Source organism: Neopelma chrysocephalum, unplaced genomic scaffold (genome assembly GCF_003984885.1).
Source record: "Neopelma chrysocephalum unplaced genomic scaffold, ASM398488v2 Primary Assembly neopelma1_42, whole genome shotgun sequence".
NCBI lineage: Eukaryota > Metazoa > Chordata > Aves > Passeriformes > Pipridae > Neopelma > Neopelma chrysocephalum.
The window spans coordinates 5,828,245-5,852,631 of record NW_020897700.1 but is presented as its reverse complement, the minus strand read 5'-3'; the positions used below and the strand labels follow the sequence as shown (position 1 = coordinate 5,852,631).

The window sequence follows — 24,387 nt, the reverse complement described above, 5'->3', positions numbered from 1 at the left end:
CTTCTGCAGAGAAGTTTGACTGGCTGCAAATCATGTGTAGGGAACGTGCAGTACGAAATGAGACTCAGCGTTTTTACGTATGTGCTTTGACCCTTCTTGAGTGAAAATCAGTGTGAAGGAAACGGAATTTTGTTCCTGTGTGTTTAGAACTGGATGAACAAGTCCAACACAATAGCAATCAAACATGCTGCCTTCATCTTTAATCAAATGCACCTGATAAACTACATTTGTTCCTCTAGCTACCTTTTGAAATGTAGAACTTTAACTCACTGAGTCATACAACCTTAACAGGTAGTGTTTGTACAGTGGCCTTTCTTTTCCTGTTTGCTTTTTGGTTTTGGTTTGTTTGAGGGGTTTTGTGGTTTTTGTTTGTTTGGTTTGGGGGGGATTGTTTTTTTGGTTTGGTTTGGGGTTTTTTGGGGTTTGCACCTTGTTTTGCTGAGAAACTATTTAGAAAAGGAACTTCAGACTGGTCTGAATTACTTATTAATTGATCAATGTACCAGAATAATGAAACAAGGTTTTAAAAAACAGTGTGGAAAGTTTTATAAAGCTATCAGATTTGTTGTATGAAGTTCAGATGTCACAAAAATTTTATATTTTTTTTGTCAAGCACAAATTATTTCAGATATGTTTTCTGGAGTACTGTGTTTTAAAGGTGTTTTCAGTAAGTGTGAGCTTGTGGTTTGTGGTGTTCTCGTAGCACAGCAAAGCTTGTATGCTCTTTAGTGAGTTGTGTATATTCAAGTGTCCCTTGCAGTAACTTACAAAAAGTTCTGAAATATGGCTGATAAGTTTGTCTCAGAGGTTTAATAGCAGGCTACAGTAAAGCCATACACAGAATCACAGTTCTCTATAGTAAAGTTATACAAGTAGTAAAAGTGCACCTTCAAAGAGAGATCTGACACAAAGCTGAAGCTTGTGTGTTATACTCTGTGACCAGTATTTACATAATATACCAATGAAGGTTTAGTATATGTTGTATGTGGGGTTTCTCTTTTGTTACTGAATTGATCTGAACTGAAGAAAATAGCTTGGACATACCTTTCTTTACCAGTGCTGTTCCTGTTGTTGCATACTTGATACAGGATGTTTTGAGACAGGTTATCTAGTCCTGTCACACCACCTACTGTTGAAAGGCAGACACTGGGTGTGTTCTTCTTGCCTAAAATGTAAGGCAGTCCCCTTAGTGTCATGCTTTCGTGGTCTTGGTGCAAATTGAAGGTTTCTTGGTCATTAGTATTAAAGGGTGGAGTTCCTGTAGTAAAACGGATGTTGAATAAAGTGGAATTACTAGCTAATTCTGTCATAGTTCAGCAGTATTTTATCTTAAGCAAAATTGAAATGTGGTTTATAGTGACAAGAATAAAGGGAAGGGTATTCCCTTTGCATAGAAATCTGATTGTTCAAAGTGAAATCTGAAACACTGTAATTGTCTCTTCTCAAGTAAGATAAACTGTCAGACTTGAAAATGGCGATGACATCAGAAATTAAGCTATTTTAGATATATTTTGTCATAATAGATAACAGAATATTTTTAAAAATATATAAGCCTATCTTCCATGTCTGTGTTTTTGTACAAAAATGAAAACCTCTTCTCCATATTCGGAGGCCTCTATAAAGATTGTGTCGTCAGAGCTAACAAGTGTCAACTCAGAGCTGCCAAGACAAGTCTGTGTGTACGTAACTTCCTTTGGGCCATTGAAGTTTTAATCTGAGTGCAGAAATAAACTAAAAGCTTAATTTGACTAAACTCAAGTTTTCTTGTGGAAAGTGTATTTGCTTTGTTAGTAGTGCAAGAGTAAGCTCCTGTCCTGAAGATGGCACACCTGTCTCCTGTATAGATACTTTTTCTGTTAGATTAACTTAGCTGTTGGGCGTTTGTATTCAGCAAGCTCAAGTGAAAACCAGAATTAGTATAAGAATGTGTCTGCACCAGCTGGCCATTAAGAACTTGGTTCTGGGAGTGCTGTTTAATTAGTTCTGCAGAACTATTCAGTTCTAAGTATATTATGTGAGTACTCTCATGCTGTCTGTGTTCTTGAAAGGATATGATCTTTTACAGTGGCATGGGGGTGGGAATCTTTGTTTTGGGGGCGAGAACAAACAAAAGAATCCTTTCTTGGATTGTTTGTGAAGTGGAGGTTATTTATATTTTTATGGGATCGCCAGTACAGCAAACCATAACATAATACAAGAGGTAGGACAATGTAAGAAAGACTTTATTTTGTGTGCAGATGTCTGTCTGGAAGGCCAGTCTGTAAAGCTCTTGACTTGGTTCCTAGGAAAAATATGATGCTTTAAATCCTTGGAACTGTTTTTCTGCGTTTACAGCATTTTTTTACCATGTCAATATGAGGTAGATTAAGCCTTTTTATATGGATATTTACTGTGTAAATATTTTCATTTGTAGGCATATGTGTAAAAGAAGCAATTGTTTAAGCTTCTTTCCAACTCCTTTTGTTCTTCTTTCTCCGTCCTCCTTCCCCCTTAATTGACAGGTATAGGATCTTTGCCAGGAGAGAAGCATGCCTCAGTGAAAAATTCCCCAACCTCCTGGACTAGCTCTGGTAAATCCCTTGCCAAATTCAAAGTGCCTGTCAAAAGATCAGTGCTTGAGAGAACACCTAGCCTCTCATCAGTCAGCAGCACTCAGAGTGAGCGAAGTCTTTTCAGCAGTAAGTATCTGTGAGGGTTGTGGGTTTTAACTGATAGCCAGTATCAACTGCTTGTTGGAAAAAATCCCCTTGGAAGGGAGTCCTGTCTGACAAAGGCCTGTGTTAATTCCTAGAATTAGTTCTAGGACTTACTTTTTTGCCTATTAACTGAGAGCTTTCCTTTTTGAGACATCCTGTCTGAAGGAACTTTGAGCCTTGGGTTGTGGTTTGATGAGTAGAGGTTTTGGTACAGCTCCTCTTCTGTCCTGAAAGATTACAAAACCAGTGTGTCTTCTTGAGCAAGAGTTTCCTAGTGTTTACATGTAGTGTAATAAGAGGTAAGTCTGAACAGAATGGTTTACCTGTCATAATATTTGGAAAAACACATTACAGGTTTTTTCATACTAAATGTTGTTTTGAACTGAATTATATATGCTTTTGGGGTTTTAATACAAAAAATGTAGATGAAATCAAAGACTAGTAAGTGAAATTCGTTTTAGAAGGTAAAACTCTGCATAGGTAAGACTTCTGTAATCTCTAAGGTAACTGCAACCATTGGTGTATGACCTAACCAAATACATCTTGATTAAAAATAGGGAGAAAAATAATAGAACTAGCTGTGATTTGAAGCTATACGGCAGTTGTAGGAATTGGTGGCAAAAATATGTCAGTAGTATTAGTATTTCCAGCTGTATGTATTCAAATGAGTACATTCAAATATTCTGTTACTATCATGTCATCTGTTATATCTTGAAGACTGGGCAAAGGCCTTTTCTTTGTGCCAGATGTCAGTTAAATCAGTCTTCAATGGACTGAAAAAGAGAACTGTGATTTATCATACGTCTGTAGTTTATGTATGCGCATATGCATACATACTTTAATAAATTTTCTCCTTGGTTTCCCACCCCTGTAGTGCCTTCATTAAAAAACTGAGACCAAACATATTCCTTAAAGGAATAAGAGTATGTGTGATAAAATATGCATGTGCATATATCTCTCTGTAGTCAGATCGGTTCTGATACTGTGACAGCCATGTTGACTTTTGCTGTTCAGGTTTAGGACTGTAGCTGGAATTGCTAAGCAGCTTTGTCCTCTCTTCGTTTTGCTCCCTCATGTAACAAAGGATGGGGTCATCGCTTTATAACAAAGGAGTGTATTCAGATTAAGTGTCCAAACAGATGACTCCTTATTTAGCCTGATTTGCTAGCTGCTGTAATCTGTTTTGTCCTCTGCCTTCAAGCTTACAATTTTTTCCACTCCGATTCACGAAGACCAAGCAAGAGCAATATGAGAGGTTGAACATGGCTGCAGTTTCCTAGACTTTAAGCTTGCTTTGATCTTTTTAAATGACTATACCAGGAGGACTCCGCAGTTGCACAGAAACTAATTTTTCTCCTATTATTTTTATCAATTCTACACTAACACCACCGACTGACTCAGGAAGCCACTATGATATTACCTTACTGACACTGCTGGTAGTGGGGTCTTACAGCATTTGTATTGTTCCTTTGTTAGCTACGTTTACTGGGAAAAGAAGTAGGTTGTATTCCTTTTTATTTGTATTTTAAAGCATGCCTTTTGTTTCGTGGAGGTTGGTAAATATATGCAATATTTTGATTTGCTGATTTGCTGTGAGATTATTTTTCTTTAGTGGGGATTTATGTCTGATAGTAAGGTTTTGTGAGTATAAGGACTTTAGATTACATAGAATTCATGTTAGTGAATTTTTATGACCTTAAATCAAATTGGAAAAAATTAAGGAATTTACTTTGTACTCTAATATTTAGTACAGTGCTGTTCTTGTTTTTTATTCTTTCATTTAATCTACTATGCAATAATGTCAGGAAAAAAATTGTATTTGTAAACCTAAAATGTTTTTATTAGCTTGGTGGGGGACACAAAGATCAAAATGGGAGGCTTATGCTGTGAATGTCATGAAATTTATGACAAACTTGTGATCCTGTCAACAATATTAATTCAACCAAGTCACCTGGTTTGTTTTGCTTAAGGAGTTTGCCTTGTATTAACAGAGAAAAAAATGACAGAAGTGTTTCTCTTGCTGTGTCAGCTCAGCCCTTTGTTATAGGATGTCTTTAGATTGATAATTCCCTGTGGCAGCATTAGGGTTTTTTTTGTCTAATGAGCACTTGAACTTTATGATTTTTTTTGTCTAAAATGACTTCCTATTTGAGAAGTTTAGAAATCATGAGGTGTGAAATGCTGTTGTTAATAAAAGCATATTTTTTATGCAGGCTGTCGGTTTGAGCATTGAAAAATAGAATTTTTTTTAACAGTAGAGAAATCTCAGTTTTAGTGGTGAGCTGAAAATACTATAATTTGAATGTACTGAAATGTTTAAACTCTGAGGTTAAGAACAAGAATCCAAATTTTAATTGCATTAGAATAATTACAAATAAAGGAAATAGTGTTTCAGAAGTTAAAAAGCTGATCCTAGCAGTTGAACTTGGATTTCTGACAGTCAATACTTCACTAAAATTCTTTTAATGAGTTGAGTTTTTAAACTCTTTATATCTTAACTGGGGTGAGACCATTTCATACATGTCTATCTTTAATCAGGATTGCAGTAGCTGCTCCTAATTCTGTGAATAAACAGCTTTGAATCATATAGTGATCAAACTTTGCAACTCTGCCTTTTGTTTTCCTACCTACATGCAACCTGGTTAGCTGACTCCGGAATTTTTAATAGGGCAAAACAGTGCCTTAACTAGTCCTGCTCCAGAAGGCTGCTTGCTTACCCAAAGTGTTACTTCCATGGTGTGCTTCTGATTTACAAGTAGCACACCAGTTTGTAGGCAGTTTTTACCTTCTTGCAGTGAACTCTGAGCAAAAATCCTTAATTTAGAGATTTACAGAAAAAGTTAAGGACTGTCAGGCCTTATGTTTTACCAAAACAAGTTGGTTTTAATCTGATGTCGATCAGGATCAGATTCCCACAGAATAACTGTGTTACTGATGTGTTATGCAAATTGTTCATGTATAGATCCTTTTGCAATATTTAGCTTTTGTGCCTTTCGAGGAGCTCCAACTTTCTTTGTCTTAAAAAAAGAAGATGGCTTCATTTGCATGTGTTTCTACAGGGGAAAGAAGTTCTGCCCCTCTTTCTGTGGTTGAAAATGTATTTAGTGGCCAAAAACCATCTTTTTGAAGTGGTTAACTTATATGCTTTATGCTAGTGCATTTAAAGACACTGAAATAATCTCAAGACTATATGTTCCATCTAGGGGACCCCTGGTGGCCTAGTGGTTAGCATGCAGGACTCTCACTGCTGCGACCCAGGTTCGATTCCTCGGTCCCCCGGGCAGATGGAGCCCGTTAGCCCTGTGAGGCCATCCATCTATGAGAAGGACACTCTAAACAAACCTACGTCCTGAGGACCTCACTGCCATTGTCCAAGCTTGCTTGGCCCCGGCAGATGAACCTTAGGATTAAAGGGTGGGCTCAGTTCAGCGCAGGCTGTGTCTCACCTAAAAAATCCATTGCGCAGGCTGGAAAGGTAAAAGACCTTTCCCAAAATCTTCGTTCGCGAAGACTGGCCATTATATGTTCCATCTTTTGATGAACAATATTAGACAAGCCTTTAAAAATAGCCAGCCCCTCATTAAAATACTAATCTGATGCAAACCTGATAATACATGCCAGAAGCTTTCCCCCTCTTTTCTTTATTTTTTTTTTTAATGACTAGAGAAAAGAGCAACAATATGACCAACTGTTCCAGAATGACTTAGTTTTTGCTTGTCTCTGGTAAATGCCATGTCAGCTTCTTATTCTTTGTGTCAGTATACATAATTTTTTTAGTACCCAAAACAATATGTACTTACTTTAGAAGTACTTTCAGTTTTTTTCTAGAAAAGTGAAACAATGCTTTCCCGAAATTTCAGGTTTTTGTTTTTCAAGGAAAAATTTCCATTGTGGCAACAAACCCAAACTTTCTTCAAGGTCCTTCAGCCTCTGGTAAGACAGGCTTGGCTTCATCAAACTGTTTATGCTTAGAGCAAATTCTTTGTCATTCTGTATTGCAGCTGCAAGTGCCACAGTCATCAAGAATGGAGAATGGCCTTCAAAACCAGCCTGCCAGAATGGCACTTCAGGACCTGTTGCTTTGAAAGCACTGTCAAGACCTAGATTGCACTTGTTGAAGTCAACTCCGAAAGGTACATGGGTCTGTTCGTAGACAGAGTGAAAGCACAGTTCCTGCCGTTACAGTACGTTACTTGCAGGTGTCTGCCTCCTGAAGCAATGTTTAGTAACAGTGGTCTGGGAAAACAGTGCGAGGAAGCAAAATCACATTAGTGGTGCTTCAAATGTTGTAAGACTTCATGGGAAGGTTAAAATGTTCTTTGAATTGTCATAATTGATGGAGGTATTTCAGGGAAATGAAGAGGAGGTCTGCACTGTGGTACAGCAGAGGTTTGCATGGTACAGGGACTAGATGCACCTTGCTATATGGCAGGTGTCATCACATGGGGTTTACATTATTTTAATAAGAGTTCTTTTCTTTCAAAAAGTTCAGGCTCAGATTCTGTGGCTGCTGGTAATCTGCAGGGTAGACCTGCCCTGAATTTGTCCTGAAATTGTTCTTGTCCTCATGCAGACTTTGCATTATCTTCACCCCTTTCAGCATAGAAAGGGCCTTGGGGGACGGGGATATTTTTTTGAATAAGGTATTATTACATGAAGTATCTTCTTTCGTAGATCAGTGGCATTATCCCATCTTTCCAGGGGAAGAGTCTCAGAAACAGCTCAGCTTTTCATGCTACTTTTTCTTAATATTCCTCTTATTGGCTGAATTGGAAGCTTTAATTTTTGATGGAGACTGTGCTTTATCATCTTGTGCTAAAGAAAACATTAAATATACTCCTTGGCTTTGTATTAAACATTGTTCTGGTTCCAGTTCCTGTTCAAGCCAGGACCTCTTGATCGGCCAACAGTGCTTCTTCCACTCAAGCCACAAACACCAGTTGACAACTCATCCTCCAGCCAAAATTAAAGACATAATGGGAGCAGATAAACAAGCTTGCTGTGTCTCTTTCCTAAATCCTAGCTATAATCAGCTTGCTTCTGACCATCTTTGTGATGAACTGGTTATTGTAATTGGATAAACCTAATTAAATACTGTACTCCTGCTTTAGACTTAAGCTGGTATCTGACATAATTGAGAATAAGTAAGAGATGCCTGCCAAATGTCATACTGTAATGACATGCTTTAAAATAGTAAACAGTGAGAAAAAACAGAATTTGCCACAAATCATAAATCACTTTGAAACGAACACAAATCATATGTCTCTCTGACAAGCTGATGCTTTCTGTGGGAGTACAACACATGCAGCACAGCTATGCATAACTTAACATCCTCAGCAACCTGGGTGCTGGAAACCTACCTTCAGCACCTGCAGGAGCAGTGTGGCCAAAAGAAGCTGGTGTTCCCCCTTCAGTTCAGTGTTACCTGGACTACTGTATTGAGTTTTGGGGCCTTCCCAGTTCAGGAGGGTTGTTTTGAAACTGGAAAGGTCAACTGGAGACTTAGGAAGATGGTTGGGGTCTCTGTCTGCTGAGGAGAGGTTGAGGGAGTTGAGCTTGTGTAGTCAATGGCTTGAAAAGGACAACTGTAAGGGTCATGGTGCCAAACTCTTCTCAGTAGCATGAGATGATGTGACAGTGGAAAATGCTCACAAATTTTAGAGTGGGAGATGCATCCTTGCCCAGTCATGCCATAAAGCCTCCCTTCCTGGAGGTTTGTACAGCTCATCTGGACAAAAGTGTGGTCAACTGATTCTTGTCTTGGTGGTGAGCCTGCTCTGAGTGGGAGTCTGGATAGCTGGCCTCTGGAGGTCTCTTTCAGCCAGTATTTCCTTAGCTGTGTTGTATTAGCTGCTGTTTTGAGACTTAAGTGATTCGATCTTAGTGCTGAAGTGAAATTTTTACTAATGTTTTCTCCTGCTTAGAAGCTTTATTAAAACCATCTTTTTATTCCAATATGAGTTCTGGTATGGCAGAGCTAAGTTTAAATATAGCTTAAATGTTCTAGAAGGTGTATCTTTGTGTGTTTGAGTAGATTTGTGCATCTTGTACTTAACTGTAAATGTGTAATATTACATATGTCTTTCATTGGTGACATAGTTCTACTTCAAAGTTCATCTCAACTTTTTCTTCTAGGAGCCAAGACCAAGTCTGCTTCACTGAACCAGTGCACACCAAAATCAGCTGGGCCACTGCACTCAGGAAGGAAAGTCAGTGAGATTAGAGGTAATCAGCTGTTGGGTAAAGTCAGTTTCTCACTTTTTCTTGAATCCCTCTGTATTCAGAAAGAGCAGCTATATTCTGACTTTGGAGTAATTGAGATAGTTTCCCCATTTTCCTTTCAGTTCATAGTATTGGAGGCTGAGTCTGCAAAGTGTTCCTTATGTATTTGTTTAAGGGACATTCATTGTCTACTGTCTGCTTGAAACTTGCATCCCGTAATGACCAAAAATACAGGATAATGTCTGTTAAGTGGTGTTCTGTCGTCTGCTTGTAAGATTGTATGCTGGAAAGACACAAGATAGACTAGATTTTTCTAAGTTTGGGTTTAAATTAAGCAAGATTCTTGTGAGAGCATGGTGATCAACTCTGTTGAGGATATTTACTCCACTTGTATGTTTCTGTATCAGCCATTTGTTTTATCTTTAACTTTGAATTGCAATTAGTAATTTCTGCCAGAGTGAATCAAAAGAATAGATAAGAATCTTCAGGAAGGCTTTGTAAGACAAAATTTTCACCTTGGGAGCAAAGTTCCATTTGCAAAGCTGAGGTGAGGGAAACAAGTATGGTAGCAGTACAAAGTAGCTTTTTCCTGTTGAAACACCTGTCGTAGGATCACACGCTATTTGTAAACTCTGAAGAAAGGTGGTGTCAAAAGACCTTTTATGAACTTCTGCAAATGACTTTTGCACTTATACCTAGCAGTCTGAAAGATTGCTTTCATTTAGTATCCTTAAAAATAATAAGGTTCTTAGGTCAATTTTCACATAATTCCAATACAGGAGTATTAACTTTTTCAGTGTTTTCATTTGTATGTAACTTCATTGGCAGCACATTGGAGAATGCTGTTAATTTATTACTGCTTTATGAGCATATAGGTGGAAAAAAGTTGCTATGATGCCAGTACAGATGATAGTTCCTTATTATCTGTAGTCCTCTATGAATAAGTAAAGTAAAACAGTGCTACCTGACTTAAATGAAAAATGATAATTGTAATGGAAAATACATGTTTGGCTTAATGGGAATGCATCCTGTATTTTCTTTACTCTCTTGAAGTGTAATTTTTTTTTCCCCTTCCTGAACATCATAGGTTCTCCTGGAAGAAATGTACACCAAAGCCTATCTTGTTTGGGTCCTGGTGAGTTTTCTGAATGCATTTTTATATTTTCTGTGGTGCAACTCAAATTAGGTTTATACGTTATATTAGTATATTGGTTCTTTTCTTGGAAGAACAGATTTGCAGGGGATAGTTCTGAAACTATCACTGACTCCAGTTTTAAAGGAGGTGGAAAAAGGTGTCTTGAGTTTTGTCTACTTACTGTCTTCAGGCTACCCATGTCTTATAATATGCAGTCTGTGGTATCTGTTACTCTGTTTCCAGTGAAAGTTAATGAGGTTTAAATGGTATACAAAAAAAAAAAAGGCATGAAAATGAAACTGGATGTAGTTTTTGCTGTTTAGCCACAGTGAGCTAAGTAATGAATGAATTCATGTGTTGTGGCTTTAAAAAAACCAAATAGAATCATGCAGAATCTTTCTTTTCTGGAAGGTTCATTGTAGATAACCTTTTGGTGTGAGCTGTCTCTGTGTATCACTGCAGACTACGCTTGTGTAAGAAGTTGAAATTGTCCAAGGATGTTGATATGTGTGTCCGCTCATATGGCAGGGGGAGGGAATCACAGCTGATTAAATGGCAGATGGCGTTTCAAAATCTGGCAGAGTTTTAAGGACTTTGTGTTGGGTTTGTTTTTGGTGCTTGCGCCAGTCAGGACACCTGGTGCCAATTTCTATCTGCCAGGAGACAGAAAAGTCTTCAGAAGATGTTTCTACTTGAAATGATTTCCAGGTCTTTTCAAGAGAGTTGGCAGTCTAATTTAGTTTCCCAAGAATCAGGATGTATTTACTGAATTAAATACTGCTTGTAATTAATTACTAATTGAAAAGCCCTTTTTGAAAGATACTGAATATCATTGGAAAGCCCTTTGTCCCCTGAGTGAATAGCAGATGTCTTTCTGAAAGAGATGCTGCAGCCAAGCAGATGTTGTAAATTTGAGTCTGGAATTACTGGGCAAATCAGTTCTGACCTGCAACCCTGGTACTGTGGCAGTATGTTTTTAATTTCCTGTAGTCATAACATGAGTTTAATGCTTTTGTCTTTTTACTCTCTTGGGTGTGAAATGTGTACATATCAATTGTAGTTGAGTACTTTGGTATCTTCTGTTTAGGATCAGGGCTTCTGTCATTCATCAAGTGTAAGACTTTGCACAAAGTGCTTGTTCTGTTTGTTGCTTTTATTGATATTTGGCTGAAGTAATGGTAGTTTAGGTAAAGTCTGACACTACGTTTCAAGAGCTCAAATGTAGTCTGCTGTATAAGCATGTAGAGGATGATTCAACTAGCAACATAATGTCTTGATCAGCTCAATTGAGGAAACTCACAATAGGCAACAAAATCTGTTTCTGGACTACGAATTAAAAAAGTAAATTCCTCTTATGCTTGCTTACAACCGTCTTAAAATATAACTTTATTTCCCCCTAAATTTAATTGTGACACATTCTCTCTATTTTTCATGCAGAAAAGTAGTGCTCCCTCCCCTTTTTACTAGTTTAATATAATTCTGCTTGTGATTAATCTTTTCCAACCTAATAAAGCATGTAGCTACATAGCTTTGAAGTGCTGGATACAATGCCTTAAAAACACAGCCATAAACTCCAAATTGGCTGTAATAGTTAGCGATTCTTTAGTAAATGCTCTTTAGCATCATACTTTTGCCAGTATAATGACTGTATTTCAGTGTTTGTCTTAATAAACCTGAACTGTTTCCTGTACTGAGTCAGCTTTTAAAACTGGATATGTTAGACTTTGAAGTTACCAAATTTTTAACTTAAACAGAACATTAATATAATTTACCATTTATGAACGCAGAGTTTTCTGATGGAGTATTTTGCATTTTTAAGAAAGATTCCTCCCCCCCTAGCCTCACAGTTGCAGATAGTTCTTACAAAATAAAAATATAGTGTGACTGCTTGGATGTTCTGCAGTACAATGTCTTACATTTTAAGAAAGGACAAATGAGCTTTTTTGAAATGAACTGAAATAATGTCAACCAGTACCATGTAGAATGAGGCCCACTATCTTCTTTTTTTTTTTTCTATTTTCTTTGTGGCTTTGATATTATAGTGGAGCTTTGTTCTAGTGATTGCAGCTAGTATAAAGCTTTTGTTCTTTCATTTCAATGCCATAGTTAAGTCTATGGATTTTAGCCTTACTCAGTGAAGAGTTCCAACCCCAGTTCTATTTCTTGCCCAGGACTAATTTCTCGCAGCAGGACTCTGGTAGTTGATTGCATTATTAAGGCATTAATAAAATGTCTAGCTCAGTTGTTGACGTTGCTTTTCACACTTTAAGGATAGAAAAATAGCAGGCTTTTCTAGATGTGGTGTCTGTTCTCTGACTATTGGTGCCCTTTCTCCGTTTCCCATTCATTTACAGCAGTGGTGCAAAACCAGAATCTGCTTGGCAAAGCAAGCCACAACACACTGTTAGTGTGCCTGTAAAATTGGAGAGACGTGTATATTTGCAACTGTTCATTTCTTGTTAGTGTTAAAACATTCACAAGGTATATCTTTCATGGATGATGTTCAGTGCATCAAATAAGTTTTACAAGTTCTGTGGTGTATTTCTTCAGCACTGGCTTTAAAGCTAAGGCAAGTTGAACTTCTTGGGAATAATATGTTTTATTATACTTTTTAACTTGCTAACTTCAGGTAAGACTGTTCATGTGCACTTACTGTAATGTCTTAATGTAAATATGAATAAAAATGTTGCCTCTTGTGAGATGGAATTTCGAACTGATGCAAAACTGCTTCTAAAACTGAGTAGAAGTTAGTGCTGTTTCCTTTGTCTCTGCAGCCCTCCCTGTAGAAAAAGAAGTCTGTGTCTAATACCTGTGCATTATATTACAGTGTAGTGTGGGTGAATGCAGTGGGTATTCACGTCTCATGTCTCTTTTGTTGACTGAGTGTTAAGGATAAGTTACAACACAGTAATCTCTCAAACTACGTAAGCCAAGCAAAAGCAAATATCCTGTTTGGCAGTTCCAAAGGTAAAGCAATCATTTTGGGAATAAAGTATGTACATATTTATTGGAGGGCTTGTCTTGTTGTTCCATGACCCTGAAAGGGATCTATGGTCTGTTATGGATAACAGGTTCCACTTATGTGTGCGGCACAAGACTGTTATCAGGACAGCTAGGACAACTGCTGGATACACGTGTAAGGTGTTATTAAATATGTTGTATCTTCTCACACTGTGACGGATTATGCAGAGTGGAATCTGTTACTAAAGGCTATAGAAGCCGTGAAAACCAAAGAAGCTTCATCAAGAAATGGTATATGCTCTGTCATAGTATTCTGTTTCCTTACTTTCATAAAGAAAGGCTGTTTTAGTTCAATAATTTGTGAGAAAATATAACACTGGGAAAGGGAATAAATTCAATCAGGAGGCTTATTGCAAAAATGAGTAGTTGTGCCAGTCAAGGTTAAATGAAAAAATAAGATGTAAATGTAACAGACCATGAAGCTGTCTCTTAGAACAGGTTGTTAAAGGTGCGTGCTGGCTCCTCACTCAAACTCTCATACTGGGATAGGATGCTTTTACTAACAAAATACTCTGGTTCAAACAGAAGTTGGAGGCATACTTTAAGGTTCATTTTATACTCCTTTCTTTCATGCCCTCAGTCATCCCTGCTGAAACTCAGAGGAAAGAGTTCTTATATTGTAGATTCTTGGATAGAATAGGTTACCTTCAAAATACTTGCACTTTCCGTGTCTGGAGGACACAGGATTAATGTCCATCACATTCTGCTTGTGCTTTAACAACAACAAAAAAGACTTAATATTTTAAAATTATACATGATACTATGACAAAATCTGTAAACTTTCTTTAAAAATTGGGAAGACTGTTCTGAGAGCTGATGAACATCATTAGGAATGCCAAATACTTAGGTCTTCGGTGAATTCTTTCATCTAGCTGATCATCTGTAGTCTTCAGCATGGTGGCAAATTACCCTACTGATGAGGGATATCTGGTCAAGTGACTTATTAGGGCTCTGTTTCTCCTTTTGTATCTGATCAGAAGGTCTTTGTGGGTTTGTTATCGAGTGGGGAGTGGTGTGTATTGCTTCTAAAAGTTTTTGCAAGTTGTAGAAGACACTGTCCAAGCAGTGTTCTTGTTGCTTGGAAACCTGAAAAGGTCTTGATGTGTGTGTAAACATATGTGCCCTGGCAACCAGGAGGTCCAGATCTTCCATATTGCAGAAGAAACATTTCTGACTAGCTTTAATTGGGAATTTCAATATAGTTGTGTTGAGACTGGATTCTCAGTCTCTCCTGTTAAGAGCTCCAGCATTTCTAAATAAGTTGGGTTTGTCAGTTTTTCTCTCTGCCCCTATCTCCAAAAGAAAAGCCAGGAAATCCTGCAGAAAAACTTGGAACAGTTTTGTAAACTCTTTGGGGTGATGCAGGAACAAGATTAGATTCTGTATTCATTTAATGTAGTTAATATTTTACACATGGGAATTCCCAGAGTTGAACAATATAAATTAGGTATTTTTCCTTTATCCCTTGAAAAGCAACAGTGAGATCAGGCTTAAACCTCTTTTTGCAGATATTGTACTGTGCGTTGGATTACTTTGTTGCCTTTCTAGCTGCAGTAAAAAGCCAGCTATAGTCTGTTTTTTAGATTTTTCTTTCATCCATGTGAAATAGGAGGACTGTCTGAATGACTTAATTGTCTCGTGATCTAGCCTTAAACATTTTCTTATAAACAGACAGCAAAGCTACAAGTAGTGTAGCTATTGCATGTGAACCAGCTATAAAAGCAGGTATTCGGTTTGCCATTTCTATATAAATAAATGGAGAATTAATCTAAATGCATGTGAATTTCAGTTACTTAATAAATGTATTCATTGGGGACATGATTTTTATTTTGAAGAGTTAAGGGAATATCTGTAAACCTGAAATAATCTTTGAAAGACAATAGCTGTTATTTCTTGGCCAGATTTTTTCCACTGTTAACAAATAAAGTATAGTACAACAGCTGGATCTAAGGATTTAATGTCTTGGGTGAGAACCACTGTGGTCCAGAAGTCTTTAAGGAAAATGACTGGTGCTGATGTTCAGAGAAAGCCACTCTAAACTCTGAAGTCATCTGTTTTGAGTGGGGTTTTTGGGTTGTGGTGTTTGTTTGTTTGTTATTATTTTTAAACAAATGGGTTTTTTCCTGAGGTAGTATGTTTGTTACAATTGAGGACAGGATGCAAAAGCAGAAGTACATGACGAGGGGAGGGGAGGGGTCTTAATGTATTCCCGGTTGGTCCCTTCAGCTGTCAAGGAAGTCTATCAGTGTTATTTGCATTTATCTTCCTAGTGTTCTTTCCAAACTTGATGTTCTGAAAATTAACAATTTGAGAAGGTTGTCTGTTGTTCCATGCTGAAAATGAGCACATGTTCCCTAGGCCTTCAACAGATATCTTGACAAAAACCAATGAATTCTGAAACCTCAAGGCTTGCTATGGAGTAACACATGGGCCAGCTCATTCAAGTGGTGGTGGTATTCTGCTGACAGTTTCTCAAATTGGTGGACTGAAAATGTTGGGATTATTTTTAAAATCCCAGCAATGAAGACTTGATGTGAGCCCTGCCAGTTTTCCTGTAGTAACAGACAGTCATTTATTAAGGCCTTGTGTAGCCCAGTCCAAATGGTTTTCACACTACAAGGTCTGTTTCTTCTGTTAATGCTTTTAAGTAAGAACCTGTTTTCTGGATTGCAAGTTAGAAACTTCAGAGATATTTATTATTATTTAGTTTCAGACTTCTGTGAGAAACTTGCTCTGTAGCCCTGCACAGCCATACTCCAAACTCCTGGTGACAGAGAAGTATGCAGGCTTCCTGTGGAGGGAAATCTGTAGTTTATTTCTGTGATGTTTTTTCTGTTGTGGGGAGGAATGTCTGTAGCTCTCTTCCACAGTACTTATTTTGGTGTTTTGCAATAACAAGCCACATAGGAGAAGAACACAGAGCTTTGATTTTCTCACACTTGTCTAAACATTGGATAGGCCAGCCTCTGTGTGACTAGAGGTGTCAGGTGAAATGGATATTCACAGATTGCATCAGCTCAGTCCAAAAGAAAATTTCCCAGTGTTGGAAGCTGAGTTCAAGGCTTATCTAGTGTGGAAGTGTGTCCTAATGGCTTTCATTTGTTAGGATTGCATTGTTAGGATTCACCACGGTTGGTGTTTTTATACTGTTCTGTCTCAATGAATTTTAAAGTATCTGAATTATTTCCTTTTTTTTTCAGTAATTAAGAGAACAATACATTTTTATTTTGTTAAGAGGCTTTAGAGCTTTGACAGACCATCAGGATCACATACCAGTAACAAACTCTTTTCATTTTGTTATTCCCAGGGGAGTTGCAGTATGCAATGCCAAATTATATTGAATTATGCCATCCTACTACTTGGTTCTGTCTATCTTCTTATCCCTTCTTTCTCCAGTTAAATCTAGATATAGATCTCTTCTGATGTTGTCAGACTTGTTTTTTTTTTCTTTGTCTCTCTGGAGTTCCTCAGATTGTGCATGTTGTTTAATGCATTTTCAGTAAACAGTGAGTAATTGAGTTGTCAATTCTACTGAGTCTTTCTTAGTTTTGAGGTGAGATTTATGAGGTATTCTAAAGCTGACTCTTAATGTCCTCTTACAATATTTAATTTTTTTAAGTTATTTTTAAGTCCTCTGACTGGATTCTTCTAGCTTTCTTCAAGCCTTCCTCATATACTTTAAGATACTTCTCAGCAGATAAAGTAGCTGCCCATATTGTTGTCATTGGATCCTGTTCGGGGGAAAGTTGACACAATACTTGAAAGACCATTAAATTGTCTCAGACATGCAACTCATGGATCTTGTGTCAAAGATGGTTAAACAACTTATACATCTGCATGTCTGGGGTAATGGAGAACATACAAAAGCCCACAGAGGTAAGCAAAAGACAGTGAGTTATCTTTAATGTGCTTTGTGTTCTCCAGATAAAACATTAACATGCCTTAGGACATATACTTGCCTAAATTGACCTTTTTTGCAAAGTTGCTCTTCAGTAGAAGCTGTCTGAGTGGTGGTGTTGTGAGGCCATGGATGAAATACAGTTGCACTGTGAATATAAATCAGTATTGTGTGAATAAATAATTAACAGATCCATAAACTGTGGCCCTAATTTAAACGTTTATTTTTCCTCTGCTCCTTGAGGCTTGAGCTCACAAGAACCTAAGCATACACCTACCCTGTTTCTGAACAGCAGAAGTCCCTAGCAAAGAGGTGGTGAGTTTTTGTCTCATCTGGCTGGATGATTGAAGCTTCATATTTTAGAGCATGTTATCCTAGTGTTGGTGACATTTTACACTGTTGTAGAGTAGCAGCTCTGTAGAATTTTGACTGAGTCAGTCTTAACAAAAATGCCATTTTGGAAGGGACATCCTGCGCGTGCTCTTCCCTTAAGTCAGAAGTTAAAAATTAAATGACTCTTGCAGTGTTTTGTGACTGTTTTCAATTCTGAAAGAGTGCAGACAATATAAATACCACTGTTGCATGAGGGAGACACAGATTAGCCTGATTCCTGTATCTGTTTGCCTGGGAATCCACTGCAGCATTACCTTCAGTTTGACAGGCTGCTGAATTTATAATGACTAAAAGCTTCTGTGTACTAGAAGAAAACCCCTCAATTATTTAGGATTTTAGTTTCTGCTCTGAGGAAGAAAGAGGTTTGCTTTTTTCTTCAGGGGAGGATTTGAGTTTAAAATTAGTCTCAAGGCTTCAGTTTGCATTTGTTGTGGCAGCAGGTACTGTTGCCTACAGGAAGGTTAGTTTTTCAGACTGGAGCACGTAGAGCAAGGTGGTCACAGGAAAGTGGAGTGGGGGCAGTCATTTTCCAGAAATAAAAATGAGGACACAGATGACCCTTTGGCTCTTAGTAGGTTCCTGCTTCTTGCGTCTCCTTGCATAAGCAATCACCTCTCAGTTCTTCCAGAAGGAAAACATGCCAGTAAAATCCATCTGCTCCTCACTGCTCTTGCTGTCTTGTGACGTGGAGCCAGGTGTCCTTTACATGGGCTTTCCAGATCTAAAGATCTAGCCTCTGAGTTAGACTTTTTATATGTGAGATACTTATTGTGTTCCAGTGGCATTCTCAGTGATTGTTGGATGTGGAAAGAGTGACAGGGACAACAGAAACACATACAGACACTGTGGACTTGGCCTCATGAGGCTAAATTGAAGAGCCTACAGATGCCAGTACACTTTGCTCCGTTTTTGTCACATTACTCATATTCCCAGGGAGTGCAGATATGCTAAATCTGCCAGGGTTAAAATAGGTATAGCCCCCCCATCAATCTGATGGTGTCATCAGGTACTGATACGTTCAGCAACCCAGACCGAATTATGTAGTAGTAACAGGATAGAGCCCCTTTGCCCATGTTGATCACCAGTTCTGCCCTTGGAGTCTGAGGGAAGCCAGCAGTAAGGTGCTAGTAAATAAAAATCTGTCAGTCCTTTCATCCTTCGTATATAATTTCCTAATTTATTCTGCTGTTTTCTGGTGCTATTTTCCATCATCCTTATCCAGTGTCAAGATAGAAAAAGGCCTCTCTGTGATTTCATGTTAGGCGTGAAATGTAGACAGTGGATGTTCCTGGCATGCTGTGTTAAGCTCCCAAGGATTAGCCCTGTCTTTGTACCCTGCCAGCACCAGGCACTAGGTGGCTGTCATGCGAATACAGACACACAGTGGAAGGTTCTGTCTTCCTGAGCCAAGGAAACAACACTAGCAGATGCACAGCCACAGTGGAGCAGAGTGTACCATGGTGTGACACTGAGCTCTGGAAAGACTACACTGGGGGAACCTCTCTGCGAGTTAAGTCTCTCCTGGGAGCTCTTTAGATGGGGATGGGCAGTCCTCTTGCTGGCTACTGTCAGAGCTCACTGCGATTGGGTACTAGATGAGACTGGCATGCAGCTATTGCTTTTGATTAGTGCTGTCACGTCTACTTCTGCATAAGGCAGACCTGTTTCAGGTTTCTGGGGTTTAAGAGAATTCCAGCTCTAGAGGCTAGAAAGGCATTTTTGTCAAATCAGAAGGTTTTTTACAAATACTATGATGGCATATCTATTACAAATAATGTGATGGTGTATCTGTTTTTTCATGGCCTATTTCTATCCAAAGAATGGAAAGAAGAGGCGTTAAAAGTATTACTTGTGTATCTCTGTAAGAGTAGTTTTGGTCTGTGCTACAAAAATTTTGATGTCCATATAGAGCTTTATCTGCACATATTTTGCCTAGTGATTCATTCCTTCCTCAGTTTCCAAACTGGTTCATTAGATGATGTTTGCCTTCTAGAGATTCTTTGTTCTAGCTCCTTTTCCTGGGAAGGAAGTTAGGTTTCAGTGGGATGTTTCAACTTCTATGTTTTTACAGGCTAATGAGAAGTTCTTTGACTTCTCCTGGGCACTATTGCAAGGATGGGGAGAGGTGGCAGGTTAGTTTTTTGGGTGTGGGCATTTTGTTGTTGGTTTGTGGTGTTTTGGGATTTGTTTTAACCCAGTTGGTCTGTCTCCACCTTTGTGAGAGCATCAAACTGGGGTGGTGAGAGAATATTTACTACATGGAGCAGTTCCTCTCTTGGAGAGATGTGGGGGCAGGAGGGAAATAAAAGGGAATTCTTGTGGGTGCCCTGGCAAAATGGCAAAACCTGGTGTGGCTGGGTGTTCAGTGGTGTTTGAAGACTGGCTGTAGGCCTGGTCAAGTTCTCAAAATGCCTTAAGAAAGGATTTTACAATAGTGATCTAATATTTGACAAGATGGGCTAATGAACTATCCTGAATACACAAGGCTTACTGTAGTGTGCTGTAACAAGCCTTCTAGTTTACTGCTCAGTGTGGTTTCCAAGCATAATCATCTTGCAACCCAGAAAGAAGGCGATGTCTTTGATAGTACTATTGGATCAGGAAAGAGTCTGGAACTGCAGGCTGTTTGAAAGATAGATGAACGCACATTGCTAGTGCCAAAGCTCTTCAGACTAGAAGGAGTAGATGAGGTAATGACATGCATGCCCAGCTGTGTGCAGAGGCTGCCCTGGGAACCAAACAAAACCCCCTAATTTACTGTCTTTGTACTTATATTGAATGGGTTTGTGTGGACTGAAGACGTATTATAGTACTTCAGAGTTGGTGGTACATCACTGTGCTGGGAAACAAATACTTTGGTACATGATTCAAAAACATTCAGCGGTGTCATCAGGCAGTGTGCTGTGGAGGTTGGCCGGATGGGTCTGTCTTGGCGCTGGGCTGCAGCTCTTTTGCTGTGCATACAATGAGCTGCTTCATTGCCGCTGCACTGGCCCTCTGTGTGACGTTAGAGATACCCAGATACAGCAACAACATGCTATTTTTAGTTCTGGCTGGGTGGTAAATAAGAACTTGTGAATGTAAAGTGCTATGAATCTTGAGCAAGTAAGACATGCTATTAAAATATAAAAATTAGATTTGCAGTAAAGAGAAGACAGGTCAGGCACCGCTGGGATGAGACCTGTCAGTGTGATTATATTTGATTTGGCTTATACCTCCTTCGAACTGAGTTGCATTACTTGTTTCTGGAACTGGAAAAACTGTCGAAGGGATGGATGCTGGACAACATTAGCTGTGGTTTGGTGAAATGACAGAAGTGCAGAATCAATGGAAAAGTACCTAATTTTGTTGTCTCTAAAAAGATACAAAGTCTGTGGAGAACAGCTCTTTGAGCAACCCTAAAGAAGTAAGAGATGTCACTGTCTTGTCTTCTGCAGTTGCTGAAAGATACTTGGGTGGTCCCTGCTCAGTGGCTGCCTGGTAAGGCAGCTACTGACCTCAGGCAAAGTAGTGAAATGTTTCTTTCTGCACAGGAAGGTGGCTAGTGCATGTATTTATAGTCACGGTTGTTTGTAAAAAATGTGACACTTTCTAATCGGTAAAACAGTTACTCCTTTGTTTTCTAGTTTCTAAATTTATTTTAATTTTATTTTTGCCAGTGGCAGTGAACTTCACCAAAGTATACACAAAACTTGTGAGCTCATTAAATAGAAGAAATTTTTATATGAGGGCTAATTAAATATGGAAACAGCATCTATGTTGTAGGAATTCTTGCAGCACTGCTTGTTTGCCTCTGTTTGGGTGCCTTCAAACCCCAGCTGGCAGAGAACTGTTTTAATATGAATTAATGCCTGATTCCTTGCTCCTCTGCTGATAAATGGAAGCATCTGCAGTGTTGAGCTGCCAAGCTAAACAGAATTTCCCTTAAGCAGCTCTCAAACGCTGAATTGTTCTTAGAGAATAGATGTGTTTGTGGATTTGTTAAGACTTTAAATGTTGACATAATATTTGACTGAAAGAAACTATTTTAAAAAACGCTCTCCAAAAATCCTTTCTGGGTGCAAAGCTAAAATATGCCTCCAGGAATATTCAAATAATGTCCCTTACAGTCTCCAAAGAAAAATTACATGGACTGTGACATTGCTGGATGATATATTCAACTGCTGAGACCACCCACTTCCTCCTCCTCCCATTTTTCCTTTTCTAGCTCCCAGCCCACAGAGTCCCACAGCAGATTGAGCATCAACACTGTGATGCAGTTCAGAGGCTGTTGGTTTTCCAAGTCACTAAGTCGGTTTTATTCTGAGGACAAGCTTTGTTTTCACAACATCTGGTGAGGAGAAGCTGCCAGCAGCATTTATGCTATGGGTATCTGCTTTTACTGATGTTTTGCTTGTCTGTGCGTAAGGAACAAGAGCAAAGGAATGGAGACTTGATTATTTCTTCAAGCCTGTTTTCGTTAACAAGAATTGCTCACTTCTGCCAGTAGCGATTAAAAAACATAGTATGTGACAGTACATGGAGGCTATTTCTTGCTTGTTTATCTTCCAATTGCACTGAAGACATGTTATGGTCCCCGAAATTTTCCTTATCCAACATGCGCGTAAGGCTGACAGCAAAGGGGTTGCTCCGAAACATTCGTCTACCTTCTGGCTACAAGAAAAGCACTGTTATATTTCACACAGGTTTGTGCATTTTTAATATGATGATTAGAGCATGCATTGAGGGAATATCTTGTTTACTTTAACAGCAACTTATTTTCAGCAAATAAAAACTGCAGTTGGCATGAAAGTTCTTAAATTTCACACAGAAGTCTGACTTTTGAGCAAAGTGGTTTCATATTCTAACTCTGTGTGTGTGTGCACCCGTGCTGAGCTGCTTGTTTGGAAAATGGTTATTCTGTTTATGAAATGCAAATTGGAATTTGCTCTTTCTTTGCACAGTTCCAAAAATAGTATCAGAAAGTCTGTGCTATTAAATATTTATTTAATCATTTTAATGTTATCTTTTGGGAGCACTGTCTTTTCTATATCTTGATGGGATGCAAGGGGGAAACAGGGAGGGAAGCAGAATGAATACGGGCTGTCATAATGTAGCTTTCTGTCTGTGTGAAATATTTGAATACTTACCTGTAGATATGTCATCATACATGTTGTGGAACAAGCAAACTTTTGTGCCCACTTGTGTCGATTCAAACCTAAAAGGTAAAAAGTTTTGAGACATTCAAGACAAGTGTGGGAGGGTTTACTTCATACCCATGCAGACACAAAACACAACAAACAAACACATTACAAAATTCTCAGCTGCATCTGACCTGATTTTCATCTTCAGTGGTAGGTAAAGCAAATAAAGCGAGATTATGGAAGCTGAGCTTTGTTCCAGGATATACATGTGTTGTCTTGGGGGGAGGGTGGCAGTGGTTTGTTTCTTTGAGCTGGGATATGACATCTAGAGAAACTGGCAGTTGCATGTTACATAATATTTTCTCCACTGCACTGTTTGTAATTTTCTAGCATTTTACTTAGAGGGGAGCAAGTAGCTACATAAACTAGTTTTGCAGAAACTCTTCCCCTTGGGGATTTCCTTTCTCACTTGAATACCACCCTCTCTCCTCTTATTTTTTTGGAGTTCAGTGCTACCAGTCAGCTTTCCTTACTGTCCTGGCTTTTCACATAGCAGCTTAAACCATTTGCCATGTCATTACTTATCCTTGCCAAAGTAAATCCAGATTCTGAGTTCCTCCTGGATGATAAATTCATTTATGAACGTAATACAGGACAACTGTCCAAACATAATACAGGCTTCTATTTGCAGGTTGCTTGCGTGGCTTTAAACTAGGATTTAAAACCTTGATGCTAAAAATTCTAACATAAAGGATGTCTTTGTGCACATACCTATGTTGCTAACAATGTGAAATGTCCACGAAATATATAATCCAGGGACAAAGTTCCTAAGAGAGAAGGGAAGGGGAGATGATGTTCAGTCTTCCAAATGTTCGTTAACTGCTACTGAACTTTGTGTAATTTTGAAAAGTAAAAATAGATTTCACTGCACATATCAAAGGAATTTAACAAGTATAAGAATCAATTTTTTGTTTTATTTCATTTGAGTGGATGTGAAAGCAAAACCTGTCTGCAGGATGCCTCTGTAAAATACAATATGTAAAATAGATTGCAAGTCCTGTGTTCTAGTTAAGCAGCACTTCATTAAATAAGAAGTGCTGAACAGACCTTCTGCGTGTTTTCTCTGTGTGTGGTATGTACAGGCTAATGGTACCAGATTGAAAGCTTAGACAGGTTTTTGCCTGCTTTCCCCATTCTCCTTTGTTGTCACTGTGTCTTGTAGGAAGTCAGCGTGTTAGCAAAAAGCTGACATACAGAGCTTTGGTTAGCTAGAGCTGAATATACCAAAAAAGTAGGGCATCTGAAAACCAGGTCATATTCTGTAATGGAGAATGCAAGTATGTATAGATAATGCTGTGGGTTTTGAAACAGCAGAATTCATTGAAGCTTGTTAGTGATTATTTCAGGTTCATAAAACTCAGCAGCAGCACATCAGGCAGTGACAGTGTATATCACAAGCGTAAAAGGTTAATTTTTTTTTTGTTAAATGCCAGGAGGAGCCATATTTGGTTTTGCAGCACCAGTAGGAGTATCTTTTTTTGTAGGGGTTTAATTGGATTAAAATGTGGCTTCTTTCCAAGATCACATAAGAAATGTGCACAATGAGCACTAGGGACTGTGTCAGTAAATAAGGGAAGGAGTAACTGCAAAAAGGAACTTCAAGGTCCATGTAGGAATATGCATATGTATGAGTGTTATGTAATGGCTTTGACATAGATTACACTTTTAATAAGCATTATCATGGATTTCATTCTTTGCTCCCTTTGATCATAGCATAGACCAACTGTCTTGTATGACTGTAGAGAATCCTTGGGATACTTAAGGCAGTTGTAGAAATGTACAGTTTTAAAGTAATCTTGAGCACAGATCAAGTTGGATTCTTCTGTTGCTACATCCTGG

At 38.4% G+C, this 24,387-nt stretch overlaps 1 protein-coding gene across 8 annotated transcripts in view; it reads left to right on the top strand.

Annotated features, from left to right (window-relative positions):
- MTUS1 (microtubule associated scaffold protein 1) overlaps window positions 1–24,387 on the top strand; it is a 131,925-nt gene that overhangs the window by 51,693 nt on the left and 55,845 nt on the right. For 4 of the 8 annotated variants that reach the window (XM_027676513.1, XM_027676510.1, XM_027676511.1 and 1 more), the window contains 4 exons: window positions 2,502–2,678; window positions 6,698–6,829; window positions 8,832–8,921; window positions 10,006–10,053. In XM_027676513.1, coding sequence (XP_027532314.1) covers window positions 2,502–2,678; window positions 6,698–6,829; window positions 8,832–8,921; window positions 10,006–10,053 — 447 coding nt within the window. Of the gene's footprint in view, window positions 1–2,501; window positions 2,679–3,988; window positions 4,194–6,697; window positions 6,830–8,831; window positions 8,922–10,005; window positions 10,054–21,590; window positions 22,051–24,387 lie in introns of those variants that run through there. The other 4 variants (XM_027676517.1, XM_027676514.1, XM_027676518.1 and 1 more) reach the window with 4 other exon arrangements.